Source organism: Microtus ochrogaster, chromosome 4 (assembly GCF_000317375.1).
Source record: "Microtus ochrogaster isolate Prairie Vole_2 chromosome 4, MicOch1.0, whole genome shotgun sequence".
NCBI classification, from domain to species: domain Eukaryota; kingdom Metazoa; phylum Chordata; class Mammalia; order Rodentia; family Cricetidae; genus Microtus; species Microtus ochrogaster.
Window position 1 is genome coordinate 86,472,048 of NC_022011.1, and position 15,774 is coordinate 86,487,821.

General features: G+C 42.1%; 1 protein-coding gene across 3 annotated transcripts in view; it reads right to left on the reverse strand.

The window, feature by feature from the left end:
* Sestd1 (SEC14 and spectrin domain containing 1) overlaps positions 1-15,774 on the reverse strand; it is a 100,712-nt gene that overhangs the window by 16,449 nt on the left and 68,489 nt on the right. For all 3 annotated transcript variants that reach the window (XM_026789952.1, XM_013345910.2, XM_005346626.3), the window contains 4 exons: positions 14,008-14,219; positions 8,080-8,202; positions 1,696-1,890; positions 1,113-1,227 (listed from right to left, as the gene is read on the reverse strand). In XM_026789952.1, coding sequence (XP_026645753.1) covers positions 1,113-1,227; positions 1,696-1,890; positions 8,080-8,202; positions 14,008-14,219 — 645 coding nt within the window. The remainder of the gene's footprint in view (positions 1-1,112; positions 1,228-1,695; positions 1,891-8,079; positions 8,203-14,007; positions 14,220-15,774) is intronic.

Genomic DNA, 15,774 nt, shown 5'->3' on the forward strand with positions numbered 1-15,774 from the left:
AAAAAAAAAAAACAAAAAAACAAAACAAAAAAAACCTGAAGTATGGGGATCTCTATTTCAACAATATGATTTCCTATTTTTTCCCTTTTGTGTCCCAAATTTGAGGGAAATGATACATTTTTAAAAAGAGCATAAGATTTGCAAGATTTCAAAAACACTCACAATGTATAATCAAAATAAAAGAATGACCACTGTGAGCAGGGCCACTGTGAGCAGGGCCACTGCAGCTCACATGCATAGGAAGCTCCACCCCAGATGCCTGGATCCCACATTGGACACGTGCACAGGAGCTCTCTTTTGAGGAGAAGTATGGCCCAAGAAAGCTTGTGACACTTTAAATCATACTTGGCCTATAAAATATTAATAGGTATTATGCATACCATCCATTAACAAAGGCTACAAGCAAGTAAAATGTCAACACAAAAATGCCTTTTAAACTAATTCCCTTAAGTTGTTTTCATAATGAATTAATCTGGTTCAGTCATGTGTCACCACATTCTAGTAACTCGCCTTAACGCTCTGCATCTTCCCCGTTCACTCCTCTGTAACGCCCCCTTCTCAGTCTGACTTTGAACCAGGGCCGTGCCTGCGTTTCCTACTGCACATGCCTATGAAGGGTCTCAATGTCAAATATCAGAGCTGGGTTAATAAAACTGGACCACACTTCCCTTGAAGATAATTCTCAGTATGAAAATACAACACACAGACTCAAACCAATCATTCTTTCTTGCGGTTAGAGTATAGCAACAACAACAAAAATCACTGCATAAGACATAGTCTGGGGCATGCAGGGTTTACCATGAACACTTCACAACTAATTACGGTTTCTGCATGCATGACAAATATCTGCCCTGGAATATGCAAGACATGATAGCACTTTAGATTGAGTAACAGGAAGGTGAAAGGCCTGAGGAAGGAAGGACTGACCAGTTACGACAGAAAATAAATGTTTTAGCATAAATTGTAACCATTCGAGGGAATAAAACCTTTCAATATTATGTTTTCTTGTTCCCTGCAAATGATAATTAGTTCAGCATATAAATTAACTGTCTAACCATGGTAATATTTTTACAAAGAACCCGTAGGTTTCAGCATTTTTGAAATCTGCTTACCAACACTTTTCAGCTTCTCTTCAAGCAGTTTTAAAGTCTGCTGAATTGATGCTCCATCAGCCGGTGCCACATCTACGCACAACATGCCTAGTAAGCCATCCAGCTGCTGAGACAACTAAAGCGGAGGGACAAAGAGACAACCCTGATGCCATCAGCATCTCACAATGATGAATGAGGCTTATCTAATGAGGTCATCACAAATACACTTGCAAAGACCATGCAGTTAAAAGATAAGGACGAGCAATCGGAATACACATTATCTAGAAGACGGACACACAGATGCACCAGGAAGATCAGCAGAATGCAGGAAGTTAGTAAGGGTTCCATTTCTGCCTAAGTTATAAAATATATTACTGAGAAACCATCTAACTAAAAATACTAGCATGGAATGCTTTAGGTAGACAGTAGGTTTAACTGCATGAGAACAACCAAATAATTTTTAAATGAGGAATTTTATCTTATTACCCCCACCAGTAAATTACTGTCCCAGGAAAATAATCCTGGGGCATGCAAAACTACACGAGTTTTGTGCAGCTTGTACAAGTCATCGAAGACACGGAAAGTGACTGGAACAGGTACTCACATCTTGGGCCACACCATGAAATTCCAAAGCTGCCTGTAGGAGATTTTGCCTAAACTCTAGCTGACTGGCCTGTCGGTAGCAAACATCGCTGAGCTGTTGCTGCAGAGACTTCAATTCCACCAGGTCTTCCTCGTCCCCAGCATTCAAGAGCGCTGCAATCTGCTGGTTAAGCTCCACATAGACTGCAAACCACTCCTGTAGCAGGGACATTACAAAGCAAACATGGTCAGTTAGCTCCTGGAACACTATGTATGACTTTTTTTTTTCCAGGAAGAGAAACAGTTCTTTTGGAAGGCAGAATTATTTAAATAGAGAATAAGTCCCCAACCATCGAATCCTTCCACTATGATCCCTGCAAGCCACTGCTGGCCAAAACTAGTCTCGCCTGTAGCCCAACTAGTCTTTCCAAGTAGCCCCTGCTCCAATGAAAGCCTGTTTACACTCAGGGAACACAGGGCCCTTCAGGTTCATCAAACCAACTGTAGTCCTTGGCCAACATTCCAAGAGCCCTGGGTGAGTTCACAGGTAGGGTCACTCCTCATTATCACCTCCAGACTGCTCCCTGTCTGCTCCTCCTTCTCAGTGCAAGTTGCTGGATTTCCCCATGCAACCCGCTCCCACCTCCCCACATCTACAGTGGGCATGGCAAAGGCCTTGGCTTTCTCAGCAATGTTTCCACGGCATAAACATCTACCAACACCAACTCCTAAACTTGTGTCCTTGACTCCCAGATTTCCCTTCTCAGCCATATTATTCTCGTTTCAGCTAATGGACCAATCTTAGACACCATAAAAACAGATTGTGTAGTACTATCCAGCTCCCTAAACCTCAGTTCCATGACTCCCATTCTCTGACCTCCTAGTACTGACCACAGCTGTCTTATTTGAGCAGACTCAGGCTTAACAATCCCACGTGACCACCAGTCTGTGACTAACAGGCTTATTGTCCAGCCTCTTGTTCTTTCTTCTATCCTAGGTCAAAGGCTGTTATTACCTGCCGTATTTATTACAAGCCTTAAGCTGGTTTCTCTGCCTACTGTGACTATACCATGCTTACACCGCTATGGTACTACAGCCATGATGTATGGTACTACACAGATGCCAGTAGAACATAAAGTACAATGATGCCCCACAGCTTTGTAGCTTACTGATATCAATCGCTCACTCAGTGTTTGTCAGTGCTCGTCCTCCACCGTCGGGTCACCACTAACCCTCAGACTCGGTGATGCTTCTGTGTCTCTCCAGTCAATTCTTGTCCATTCTTATGACGACCAGTTTTCTCACACCTTACGTCTCTAGTTCTCTTTTGAAAACCTCATTATTTGCAGCCAAGTATGTGGCCTTTTCTCAAACTTAAAACAACTTACAACTACTAGTGCCTATTACTTGTACGTATGAAAGGGTTTTGGAGCTGTAACATCCCCGTGTATGAATAATACCCCACTTTGTGCTTTGATCATATCAAAGATCTCAATTTTTCATTACTTAAAAAATTGGCATACACAGTATTAGGTTTTATTACACAATGTCATTAAAAAAAAACCTCTTTCTCTTATCCTCCCTCTTTCCCACACACTCCTGTCCCTGTCTTGGTGTGCTTTCACACTGTGTGACCCCGTGCCCCCTTTCCCAGCCTCTCCTCAGGGTTCACAGCCTGTGCACACACTCCACTCTCTCACTGACTCTAAGCAGGAAGGAGAAAGAACACACAGTGCCTAAGGTCTTACGTCTTACTCCACTGGGAAGGAAGTCTCTACTCTTCCTCCCTGGACAGCTCTGCCCTCCCCCGGAGCCCTGCACCCCACCTCACACCGCAGCCAGGGTTCTGCCCACGGGACACTCATGGCAGCTGCCCCCAGCTGCTGACACCCGCAGCTTAGCTTCTGCAGCTGCCTACACTGCCCACCAATGCTCGTGAGCTGGATGACTTTGATCAGCATCTTAGTAAGATAAAATAGATTTAAAAGCACATTTTAAGATGTCCACATTTTAATCTTTTAAATTAAGTCACATACATGCTTATGTGCACAAGCACAAATGCACACCTGCGTGGGCACACAAAGCCTCCCTTTGTAGGAGTTCTCAACACTCATTTTCTCTCACTTTCTTTTTTCACATTAACTTCTCCAAACTAGGTCTTTGCACTTTCTTTCTTCTGAAACCCATCATGTCGCAGTCACTAGAAAATTCCCAAGCTGTATTCCTCCACCAATAAGCACTGTTGGCTTCACCCTGAGAACTTAACACCTCTAATGTCTGCGGCCCCCATTTAGATAGTTCCTAGTCCTCCGTTTTTATTATGTCCAACTCTATGTTCCACACAAGTCTATGCTAAAAGCACTCCAAACCTTTCAATGACATTTAGCTCCTTCCCACGGTTGAAGGGATCACACATTCCTACTGCAGACTGACCCTCAGCACTGGAGCTGTCTGCTCCTGGCTCCCTACTCTCGGGCACACCAGCATTCTGCCTCCATCGGGCTTCTGCTGCAGCACGTGCTCCACGTGAGTTTGCCAGCTCACCTCCTTGGCTTGGATTATTCCTTCACCCAATGTCAGGTTTGGGTACTAAGTGTCAGGGAGACACTTGTAACTCAGGGAGAGCTTTCCTCAACACCACATCTCTATTGCTCTCTACTCCCCACCGCTCCTGACTTGATTGTAAATTCTGTATGGTAAGACTTTGCTATAAGTCAGTAATTCATAACAATGTGCTCATTAACACACATTGGATAAATATGCAAAATGTAAGACAAATGTAAGATATTGCAGACTTGATATTAAATTAAGTAGGTAAGGGGATGATTTTGGCACTATTATTTGGAGATACGTTTGCCTAACATGACTAGGAGAACACAGCAGTAATACATATGAGAGCCTACATACCAAGATCCTACGTGTTTAAACTGTCAGAACTGTAGAGAGGTCAAACCACTATTCCATTAGTGGTGATAAAAAAAAAATGCCTTACTGTTTTATCCATTATTTTAGAAACAATTAGTTCTTAAACTATTTTTTTAACATACACATTTATTACAATGACTGATAGAGTATAGCTATGAAAATGGTATTCACACCATATGAGTGTCAAGCGGTGTGGGGCATGTGGAGGGCAGAGGACAACTTTCTGGGAGTAGGTTGTTTTCCTCCCATGTGGGTACAGAGGACAAAATTCAGGTCGCCAGGTTTGATAGCAGACACCTCTCACCAGCCCAAGAATGGCTGTCTTCATGTGAAAACACCATGGAGAAACGTGCTGTCATGTTCTTAAATAGGAAGTGATTTCACTGTCTTATTTATAGCTCTTGGAAATTTAGTCAGTATTCTGAAAAAATGTGTTCCGTTACTGAAAAAGAAGTTGCAATGATTCTCAGCAAAGCAGTAAACTACGGGGTTAGCATTGCAGAGCACAGTCTACTAAGGGGCTAGCATTGCAGAGCACAGTCTACTAAGGGGCTAGCAATGAAGAACACAGTCTTCATGCTGGCTTGGTGCACGTCAAAGTCTGAACTCTTCGGTGGGCCCCAGGGAGGACATTTTTAAAAGTACCCTTTAAGCTATGCCCGCTAAGATGAAGAATCACCACTGTGTAGGTGATTTCTTTTTTATTTATGAATTCATAAAATACATACAGGTTTTTGCAACCTCGCCAGGGATTTAATATAACACAAGAACTGGTATGTCTGAAGAAATCAATACACTGATTAGAGATATGGATTTTACTGATTTCCATAACTAAAGTTGTCCTAAAGGCAAATCAGCCTGTCTGAAATGAGGGTCAGGGAGGACCTGGCTTACCTATAAGATAGAGTTAAAACCAATCAGAGAAAAGGAAAGAAGAGAGGAGCACGGGGTGCATGTGATCTCGGGTCAGCAGACAGCCTTCAGTTCACTCCAGTCTATCCAGCTTCACATCTGCTGCATGGAAAATGGCTAAGAATAACAAAATGAAAAAGCATGAAATCTGGGGCCTGAATTAAGACTGTTAAGTAGCCAATGAACTTGAACGCCTTATGTTATATTAGACAGTCAGGTCCCAGCAGCAGTGTGTGTGGTCGTGGTGCCCAGCTGGAGAGATAAGCAGCACCCTAATGCAGATGAGAGAAACACTGTCAGGCCAGGCTACCACTGTGGTTCCCACACAGTGTATCTCACGATGAAATGTGTCTTGACTCCTTAAGCAGAGCCAGGTTGCTGATTCCTACTAGATGGCACACACCAGGAACATGTGGCCTCTGTGGCCAGGATACTGGAAAGGCGGAAGAAACTATATTCCAGGGTCTTACTCTGCACTTAACTCTACTAAAGCATAGAAGACTTTCATTGAACTAAAAATCTTTTTTTTTGTTTGTTTGTTTTTTTCATCTTTGAGACAATGCCTGGCTTCTAACCTGTAACTCTCCTGTCTTAAAGCTCTGAGATTACAGGTATTCAACACCACACCCAGATACAACTAAAATATTTTAAAAATCGTTATCAATTCATTAACCACTCCCATGATTCTTACTGTTTTCCCCAATGTATTAAAAAGCTGAATGTATTTTTATCCCATAATCCTTTGCAAAAAATTGCATGCTGGTAGAAGTCTCATTCTTCTTTACATTAATCTTAAACAGCCATAAACATTTTAATTTTTAGTTTAACTCTCCGTTATGCCTTAATGTTTGACATAGCAACTTAATACAAATGGAGTATTAATTTTTTCCAAATTTTCTCTTTGTTAGCTATCAATACTAGAAGTTTGTCATTACGTCACAAGCCCTGAAAAACGCCAAAAAAATTCTTCCAACAGAAAGATGTTATTTGCAATAGATCTTATTTGCAAATAACAAATAGAGTTTTAATTTTTTTTGTTGTGTTTTTGGTTGGTTCTTTGGTTTTGAGACAGAGTATGTAGCCCTGGATGGCCTAGAACTGGCTATGTTGACCAGACTAGCCTAAAATTTGTGGTAATTCTCTACCCTCTGCTTAGGATTACAGGTGTATGTTATATATCAGACCCAGTTAAGAAAGTCTTCAATAAAGTATTAAATATTAGGACCTTAAATATCATAAGCTAGCTCATTTATTATCAGGCAACCTATTCACAAGTCAACAGTGCAGCGCCACCTATTGGCTAAAACAGAGCAATCCTCCTTCTAAACCTTTCAAGGGAAAATTTCCAATCTAATGAAAGCGCAACAGAATAATGAAACTCTGTTTACCAAGCTTTAGAAGTTATCAACGTGGCTGACTCCATCTCGTCCAGATTCCCATCCACCTCCCACACCTACCAGTTTCACAGTGAACCCCAAATACCACGCATGACTCCGATGACTCTAGTATGGCCTACGGGTGACCCTTTTCTGAAGACCATGAATGGAGAGGTCAGTTGACCTACACAAGTCCCCGAGCACTAACAGTATAGGAATTAAGACGTAAAGAAGTTCATTCATTACTGGCCAGTGTTTGAAGATATTCTAAGGAGACGCAAATTAACAGAGACAATGTTAATTTCCCCCAATTTTGTATTCAATTCATTTAAAATCAACAGAAGCAGCACTGCTTGAGGGGAGCCAGGCTCTTCCTGATTTCCTGACTGAGGCGAGGCCAACTACCCCATGGCAGAAGCTGAGGCACGCTGGACTCCTCCACCTACCAAGTCTTACATTTTAAATTCTTCTGGGTCATCAGTCTCTATAACCAGCTTAGGGACTAACTGACTGCCCAATGTATATCTGAGTTCCTGATTGTCACCTTCATAAAGACAAGAGTGAATCTCTGAATCAACAGAGACTAGACAGCTATCTGTATGCCACATTCTCAGCCCCACGGTTGTGTTTAACACAGTGGCTGTGGTATGGCTCTGGGGACTGTAGCACATTCCCAGTAGAGCAGGGAATGCCCCTCACTCCGAGGCCTACAGAACAGAAGTGTCACTTGGAAAAGGAAAGGGAACAGGAAATGAGATGGGGGACAACTAAGCGTTGTAAAGGGAGGAGAATATGATCAGAATATTTGAAATACACATATAAAATGTCACATTCTTCTATATGATTAATACTTTCTGAAACAACTAAAACCAGAAGTTTCTGTCACATAAACTACTGACACAGGCTCTATATTTTCAGGTCAACTTTTCCCTGACACTGTAAACATCATCCACAACTGTGCTTCTAGAACAAACAATGGAACTGCGTGGGAATCGAGACCAAACCATCAATGAGTCTATCTTAAGTCTCCAAGGGTACTTTAGACCCCTAAATGCTCAACATAAGCGCTCTGTGCTCTGTACCGATGTCTGGAGCAAGCCAGCACCCAGCACTCAGTCCCAGCACGTAGTCCCACCCAGGTACCAGTGACACACAGACGACCACACTGTGACTCGCGGAGGGGAGCTGCTCACACTGTGCTGGCTCTCAATCTCCTCGTGCTTCTGCTGCAGGGCCTGGGAAGCCCTGATGGAGTCACCAATGCCCCACTGTGCTCTCAGCTGCTCGGATCCAGGCCCTTCCAGCCAGTTCACGACCTGCGAACACAAGGCGAGATGAGTAAGAGAACCGAACGCGCTTCACATTTTCGTTCTGGTTAGTTTCCCTCCCCCAAATTCCTGAGTTCCTCAAATGTTTATAATTTCAATTATTTAAATTCTATTGCACATCATTGGTGGTGAATGTCTCATCTGGAACTAAGCATTTACACTGGGACAGCATTTCCAAAACCCCGAGTTTGGAAGAATGAGCACTGTAGTTGAGCACTGGGCTTTTGGCTGTTCGACCATCTGCCGGGCTGGGGGAAAACCCACTGCAGTGTTCTACTGCAGAAGTTAAACTTTCACTTAGAGTAAGAGAGCTGGAAGTAGAGCTGGGGAGGATACCAGGAATGGCATTAGTCAAAGGTTTTCGCTGGCACTTTAGAAAACTGAGTTGCAGAAGTAGCTTGTGCAAGGCAAGAATATATTACTGAAAAACTAGGACCAAAGGACACATGTCCTGACTCAGTGGGATGTTCTCACCAAAGCCTTAGAAACAGAGTTAATTGACAAAATTAAAGTACCACTTTCTCACTTGGGTAACAAACTGCAGAGCCACCTATTTGAATACTCTCTAGGTGTCTTTGTAGGATAATCGTTCAGACTCCTTGGGAGAAGTCCCCAATATTGGGGGGGGGAGTCGTCTATAGTTTTCCAGGATGACAGGACCCAGTGCTCATCTGTAGAGACCCCATGGTAGGTGGAAAGAGCTGAGAACCACATGAGTCATTCTAGTATCAAAGGTCCATGTCCCACAGGGTCAGTTCCATCATCAATCACCAAACTCAGTTTCCTCAAAAGTTGTAGCTTCCACTGGATATTAACAGTTCAGCCCAGACCCTGGATGTTTTATTAGAAGGACATTGCCAAGTAATGCTGGCTCCATCCCAGTCTTTGTCAGGTTCTGGGGAGCACAGTAAAGACAGACTCTCACTTAGGAGGTTTTGCCAACTCTTCTGACACGTACACTGCTAAGGAATTCTAACAAAGCTAAGCCACGCTCTACCTGTCACCGTTAGAATCCAAGACCAAGGTGGACGGCGACACCTAAACCAAAACTTAGGACAGTTCCTGTGAAGTGAGAGCAGCTGCCTTGTCTCCCACAGTGCAATTCTGCTAACACGGGTGACACACACTTGGCTTTAAATGTTTACGCATTCTTTTTTATAATTACATAATTGTACAACACAAGGAAAGTCTTGTGCATGTCCTTCTGTTGATTTCTAAAACAGTTCTCCTGTATCATTCTGGATGGATTTGCTTCAGCCAATTCTTAAAGACCAAAGATTCAAATCATTTCTATCCTGTGGTTTTCACTCAGCACTGAACTGTAACATATAGTTATATATAAACTATAAGTAATTTTCCATGTGGCAACAATTATAATTTTCAATGCATTTACAAACCTTTCTGAGCAAGCCACCTCTTTGCCTGCCTCTCTCCAACTGCCCCATCAACCAACCTACCCAGCAGCCCACTAACCCTGAGATGTTCCCCTTCGCAAGAGTGACTCATCTGTGTCCAAGAGCCTGCTGCTGCACGGGTGAGCGAGCGATCACACGCTGACATTTATTGTCAATGCCATGATAAAGAACACACAGCATTTTCTCTAATTCTCCTTTACTTCCCTGGGAAAACATCTACTGGACCTTTCTTATTCAGTGATGAAGATGCTAGTGGCTAATGGTATATGTCATAAAACATGTACAATACTTGCTTTTATCCAAAACACCTAATCATCAGTTTTAACTGTGTTTTCCAGTAACACAGATATTTGCAAGGCATACAAACTATTGTTGTGGGAAAAACTGCCAACGAGGAAAGAAATCTTCCATACACTTATTAGTGGAACTGGATACATTGCAAATGTCTGTTTACTACGGATATGGAATCCTCTATGATTTCTATCTTCTATCGCCTTACTATTGTAGTAATAGGAGCGGCGGGCTGCTTCCCGCCACTCGGCTAGCTTTACCCGAAATAATTACACGGACACTGTATTCTTTTAAACACTGCTTGGCCCATTTCATCCAGCCTCTTCTAGGCTAATTCTCGCACCTGGACTAGCCCATTTCTTATAATCTGTTGTAGCCCACGAGGTGGCTTACCAGGGAGCTTCTAGCCTACGTCCATCCTGGGTCGGAGCCTCATCGCATGCGTCTAGCCAGGCGAGGGGAGCATGGCGTCTCTGCTCCAGAGAGCAGAGCTGTCGAGTCTGAGCTCACTTCCTCTTCCTCCCAGCATTCTGTTCTGTTTACTCCTCCCACCTATGTTTTAACCTATGAGGGCCAGCCAAGCAGTTTCTTTATTGCTTAACCAATGAAATCAACAGATTGATATGACACTCCCACATCATACTATATTAACTCCTACTTTAAAGCTCAATACCAGCATGCAAAGTGCAGAAATAAGACACTATTACTGCTGAGTTGCTGGAATAACCACTGAGCTTTCTTTCGGCTGAACTCTTGTCAAGTTCATGGTGAATTCTACTGACAGTGTTCTTCAGAATAGAAAGACGTCTGTCCCTCAACACCCTGTTTCCTCTCAGTCCTTCCCCTGTGCAGTCTCTGCAGGAGCAGGAAGCTAGGACCTGCTTCACTTCACTGGCCACTCCCACTTTCACCAAAGAGACCTTGAAGAACATGTGCAGGGCTGCTTTCGGGACATCAGTCAGTGTACATAAGACACTCTCTACTATTCCGTATTTTAGAGTTAAGACAGGCACTTTCTTCAGGAACCTATAACCCTTATGGGAAAGTGCAGATGAGAAGAAGCCATAAAGCCTGGGAGGACGGAAGAGGCCAGACTGCAGGGAAGGAAGGAAAGCCGAGTAGCAGACAGCGACAACCAGGACCCCCCACAGCTAGTCTTACATAGTGACGGACATATCCCGATGGCAGTCCTGACTGCCTTGTTTAGAATGAAGAACCAAGTCGTTCAGCAAGAGGGAGCAGAGGCAGAATTCACTGGCACCAAGTGCTGTGAGCTTCTCTGCCGATGAACTTGACCTCGTGTGTCCTGTACTGCGTCCCCTCTCGTGCAAACTCTTGCCCTTTGGCCTTCCTCACAGCATGAAGGCCCCCATCAGACACACACCTCTTGACCCGGGGTCTCCTTGCCTGTGTAACTATAAAAAGCAAACCTCTGCTCCTCATCATTAGTCCATCTGCTGTATTAGTGTAGCACACAAAAGCGAGTTATGAGTGCAGAACCATGGAGACACCATAAACCTAAATATGAATTTCATATAAAGGAGAGGCAGCTCATTGACACAGAAACCCAACTACATGACCAGCAATACACATAGATTTAACGCATAAACTGATTTTCTTCACTATGTAACATCATAGTGTACATACAGTAACTGTATGACTATTTCTAATAAAATTATTCAAATTGAGGTCAATGCCCAGTAAACAAGTCCATTTAAATGCATCAATGGTGGCAACTTGCAGAACGATGTTATGAAATTTTCATTCACATTTTACTCAGTCAGATATGAATGTTAAGTTACTCCAAAAACAGTCCTGGATGCAATCGGTAGCAATATGACCCCTTAAACAGTGATTCATACATTTAAATGCGAAGTATAACCTTGGCAGTATGTCCTTAAAACCTATGAGGACAAACATTTGCATAGGCCAAAAATGGCTATGGCGATCCACTATTTTTTTCCATAGCTGGGCTGCATGGGGGAGTATCAGGACACACACAAAGTCATCCCCAGCAGGAGGGCAGGCCAAGCACCGAGTGCAGGAGGGCACAGCGACTAAGAACATAGCCTGCAGCTGCACACTTAGGCAGCGGTCAGTGCATCCTCCTCTGCACCTATGGCCTCTCTCTAGAATGGAGGAAAAGTGTACGGAATGTTCCAAAAACAACGCTTGCAGTGCTGGTAGAAATACTGCGGCCGTAATGGGAAAGACCACAGCGCTCTTAAGTGGAGTGGAGCTATCGCTTGCCCAGGAGAAGGTGAAATCTAATTTTTAACTGCACAGAAGCAGCACGGAGAATATTTGCATTCCTCATGAAGCCTGATATGCAGATCTAAACTGTTACTGAAGATTACCAGACAGCTGAGCACACGGTTTATCAGAGTTCCCGAGAATTATCATATGACGATTCAGCTACAGTTTATCAGCACTGATTGCCCATGCGTCACATTCTCAGCGGTGGGACAGTACGGGGATGTGGACAGCTCCATTTTCAGTGATTTAACATAAACAGACGTGCAGCTTTCTGATTAGCTTTATAGACACCGATTCCCCTAATCTGTAAGACACTATGGTTCAGCAGATTATCCACACGTTACTGTAGTTATAGTTAAACAGCCATTCTGGCCAGGGAACTAAAACTTTCTCTAAGCTGTGGTCTGTGGAAACGCTGTGTGCTGAGCTTTGGTGCACCAGTGTATTTACAAACTTCCTGGAGAAAACAGCCGGTGTGGCCACACCTGCCTGAAATCTCAGCATTCAGGAAGCTAAGGCATGAGGCAGGAGAATCATGATCTTGAGGCCTGCCTAGGCTACAAAGTAAGCCTAAAAGAAATTTTAAAAAACTGAGCCAAAATGAAATTTACCTGTTCTTAACAATGATTCGTTAACTATCATCACAGACATTACAAATATCATCAACACCCTTATCACCACCATTATAACATCTTAACTTACTAATAAGCACACAGAAATAGTCACAATTAAACAAATGCTCCGACATCTTTGGTTTACATGTGATCAAAGTAAATAAAAGCCTCAATTTTCTGCCTGAAATTCAACACCGTTCTTTCACATCTTCCTTCCTAGGACAGCTTACTCAGTCAGAGTCAGCAAGCTAGAGCCTGCTGGTCAGATCTGGGCCCCACCTGCTTTGAAAATAAAAGTTTTTCTGGTAATAGGCCATGTACATTCACACACAGATACTATACTTATACATTCCTTATACCGCAAAGAAAAGCTAAGCAGCTGTAACTATAACACTATGGGATCCATAAAGCCTAAACATTTATTGAGCCTTTACAGAGCAAGTCAGCAGGGGCATCCAACATTTTGGCTTCTCTAGGCCACACATTCCAGGAAGTGTAAACCCATTACCTCTGGCTTATGAAACCATTCATGAGTTTGTTCTCTGTGACACTGTGGCCCCGGACCACAATGCAGGCTGGGCTCTCCTGTGTGAAGTATAGTTTACTAAGTATACACTACCATTAGAGTACTGGGCTCGTTTCAGACACTAACCTTCCAAAAGTGATACTATACATGGTTTAATTCATAATTCATAATCTAAAGAACAGAAAGGTCTAGCATTTATTTCTGGTATTTTCAGCCACAATTCCTTAGGAAAATCAATTCCAAAAGCAGCTAAAATTAATAATTAAGTACATTTAACATGTTCTTAACATCATAAAAAATTAATATTTGAATTATCCACATCACATGTATTACTCTGCTAGGATAGAATACATTACAGTGATAGTAAATAGTCCAGTAAGTTTTAGAAATTAAAAATGAATCAAACAACCATGTTCTAGTATTATGTGTTAAATGAATAAAGAGACTGTTTATATTACAAACTATTTATATTCATTTATAAAGAGAGCATTTATATTTCAAACTATCCATTCTGTTAGTGATCAGTCCCACCACTGCAGAAAGATATAACTTTCATGTAGATGCTCCCTCTGAGGACAGGAATCCAGTTTGACATTGGTCAAGTCCTCTACATAGGCAGTCACATAACAGACATGATCCAGGAAAAGACACTTAGAATTCACAAGAGGAGGCACCCCAGCCTGACACGCACCTGCATCACCTTCTGCTGGATCTCCTCTAGCTGTGTGCGCTTACTGCGCTGCCTGCAGACTTCCTGGTAGCGCGTGTACTGCTCCCGGAGTGAATCTAACAACTTCATAACCTGTGGCTGTGCGAGCAGCTCATCATCCATAGGAGACCACGAGACCCCGCCATCAGAACCGTTAAATCGACGCTGCTGTAATTCAGATAACAACTCATGCCCTTTACAAACGAAAGATACTTGTAATTAATGCCCACAAAAAAATACAATCCCTACATGTCGATCTACATTCTAGTGCCTGCTCTCAAAGCCCAGTCCTCTGCCTTCTCATACAGAATGAAAGGCAAGTTAAAGCTTTGGGCATGGCAATGAGTAGGAAACCGCGTTATGTGCACAGATGAGAACACCGTTTATATACACTAGGAAAAATATTGAAACAAATGGCAAATTGTGTAAATATATACACCCTATACACCATAGTAAAAGTAGAATATGTGTAAATCTATATCAGATTCTTGGTGGAATAATTACTTGAGATATTGTGTCAGTAAACAGTCTTTCTCTGTGGGGGAAATTATACTCTGGAATTTCCATTACCAATCCAAGAAATGTGTTGGAGGGTTTCAACTTCCCGTCCTCAAGCACAGCACTTAAACTAAAAGCTGACAGTGAAGTAAATGTGTTATCAAAGTAACTGGAGGAAAGTTTTATGAGCAGTGCAAAATAATACTGAAATAATCTCTGCAGGCCTGTCTATAACACACGGACTGGAGAGTGGGCATGCCATAGTAGCGGAAGAACTGTGTAGAGCGAGCTCATTCAGGGAGCCGCGCACACGTGGGAAACCACCCGGACGAACACATTAACAAGTATAAGCACGTTTACAATTTTAAAAATAAAGAGATGGTTTGCCAGGATAAAACTATTCTGATTATTACAGAGGCATCCAAAATACCTAGACATTATAAATTTTCTTGTTCTCATCTTTATTTTGGAAGCATTTAAACTAAATTTAAATAGTTTTTAAAGTATAAAAAGCATTTTTATTAGAGCTTTCTGAAAAAAATCTAGATTGTTCTAAATCTCCATTATATACTTCCAATGCCTATTTTAAATGTCCATAAAACAAAACTTAGTGCATACATATAAATATTTAAAATGTTCTTAAATCAGTGGTTTAAAATAAGCTCTCAGAAATGTCAAGTAATTCATGGAACTAAGTATTCATAAAAAAATAGTACTTTTACTAACCACCTCCTGTAATTTCTAAACATGAAATATATGCATTGTAAGGATTTCTTTACTCCCTAAGGAACTAAAATCTGTATCATATTGAAAATTGAAATACAGCTGGATAAATATATCAAATCTGTACAGGCATTTTATAATTGGAAAAACATTTGTTTTAAAAATCTGTGTAAATACTTAAAAAATATCTGAAAGTTTGCATGGGCTCTGTATATATCTTTAATAGCAGAATTCATCATTTTTTTTCCTACCCTGACAACTGTTATCTTAGCATTTCTACCAGACAGCACTTAGGACAATTATTTCAGAAGACAATCTGATGCCTCACTGCCTGGGCTCAGGCTCTGACTATAGAATTTACTGGATATGTATATGTGTGTGTAAATGTATCCATATCTCCACAAAGGAACGTATGGAGCCCTATACATGCTAGGAGAGTGTGCCACTCTTGAGCTACATCTCCCTTTTTTACGTCCTTGATTCTGAGATGAGGTCTCCACGAGTCTCTCAGGCTTCCATTTAACTCAC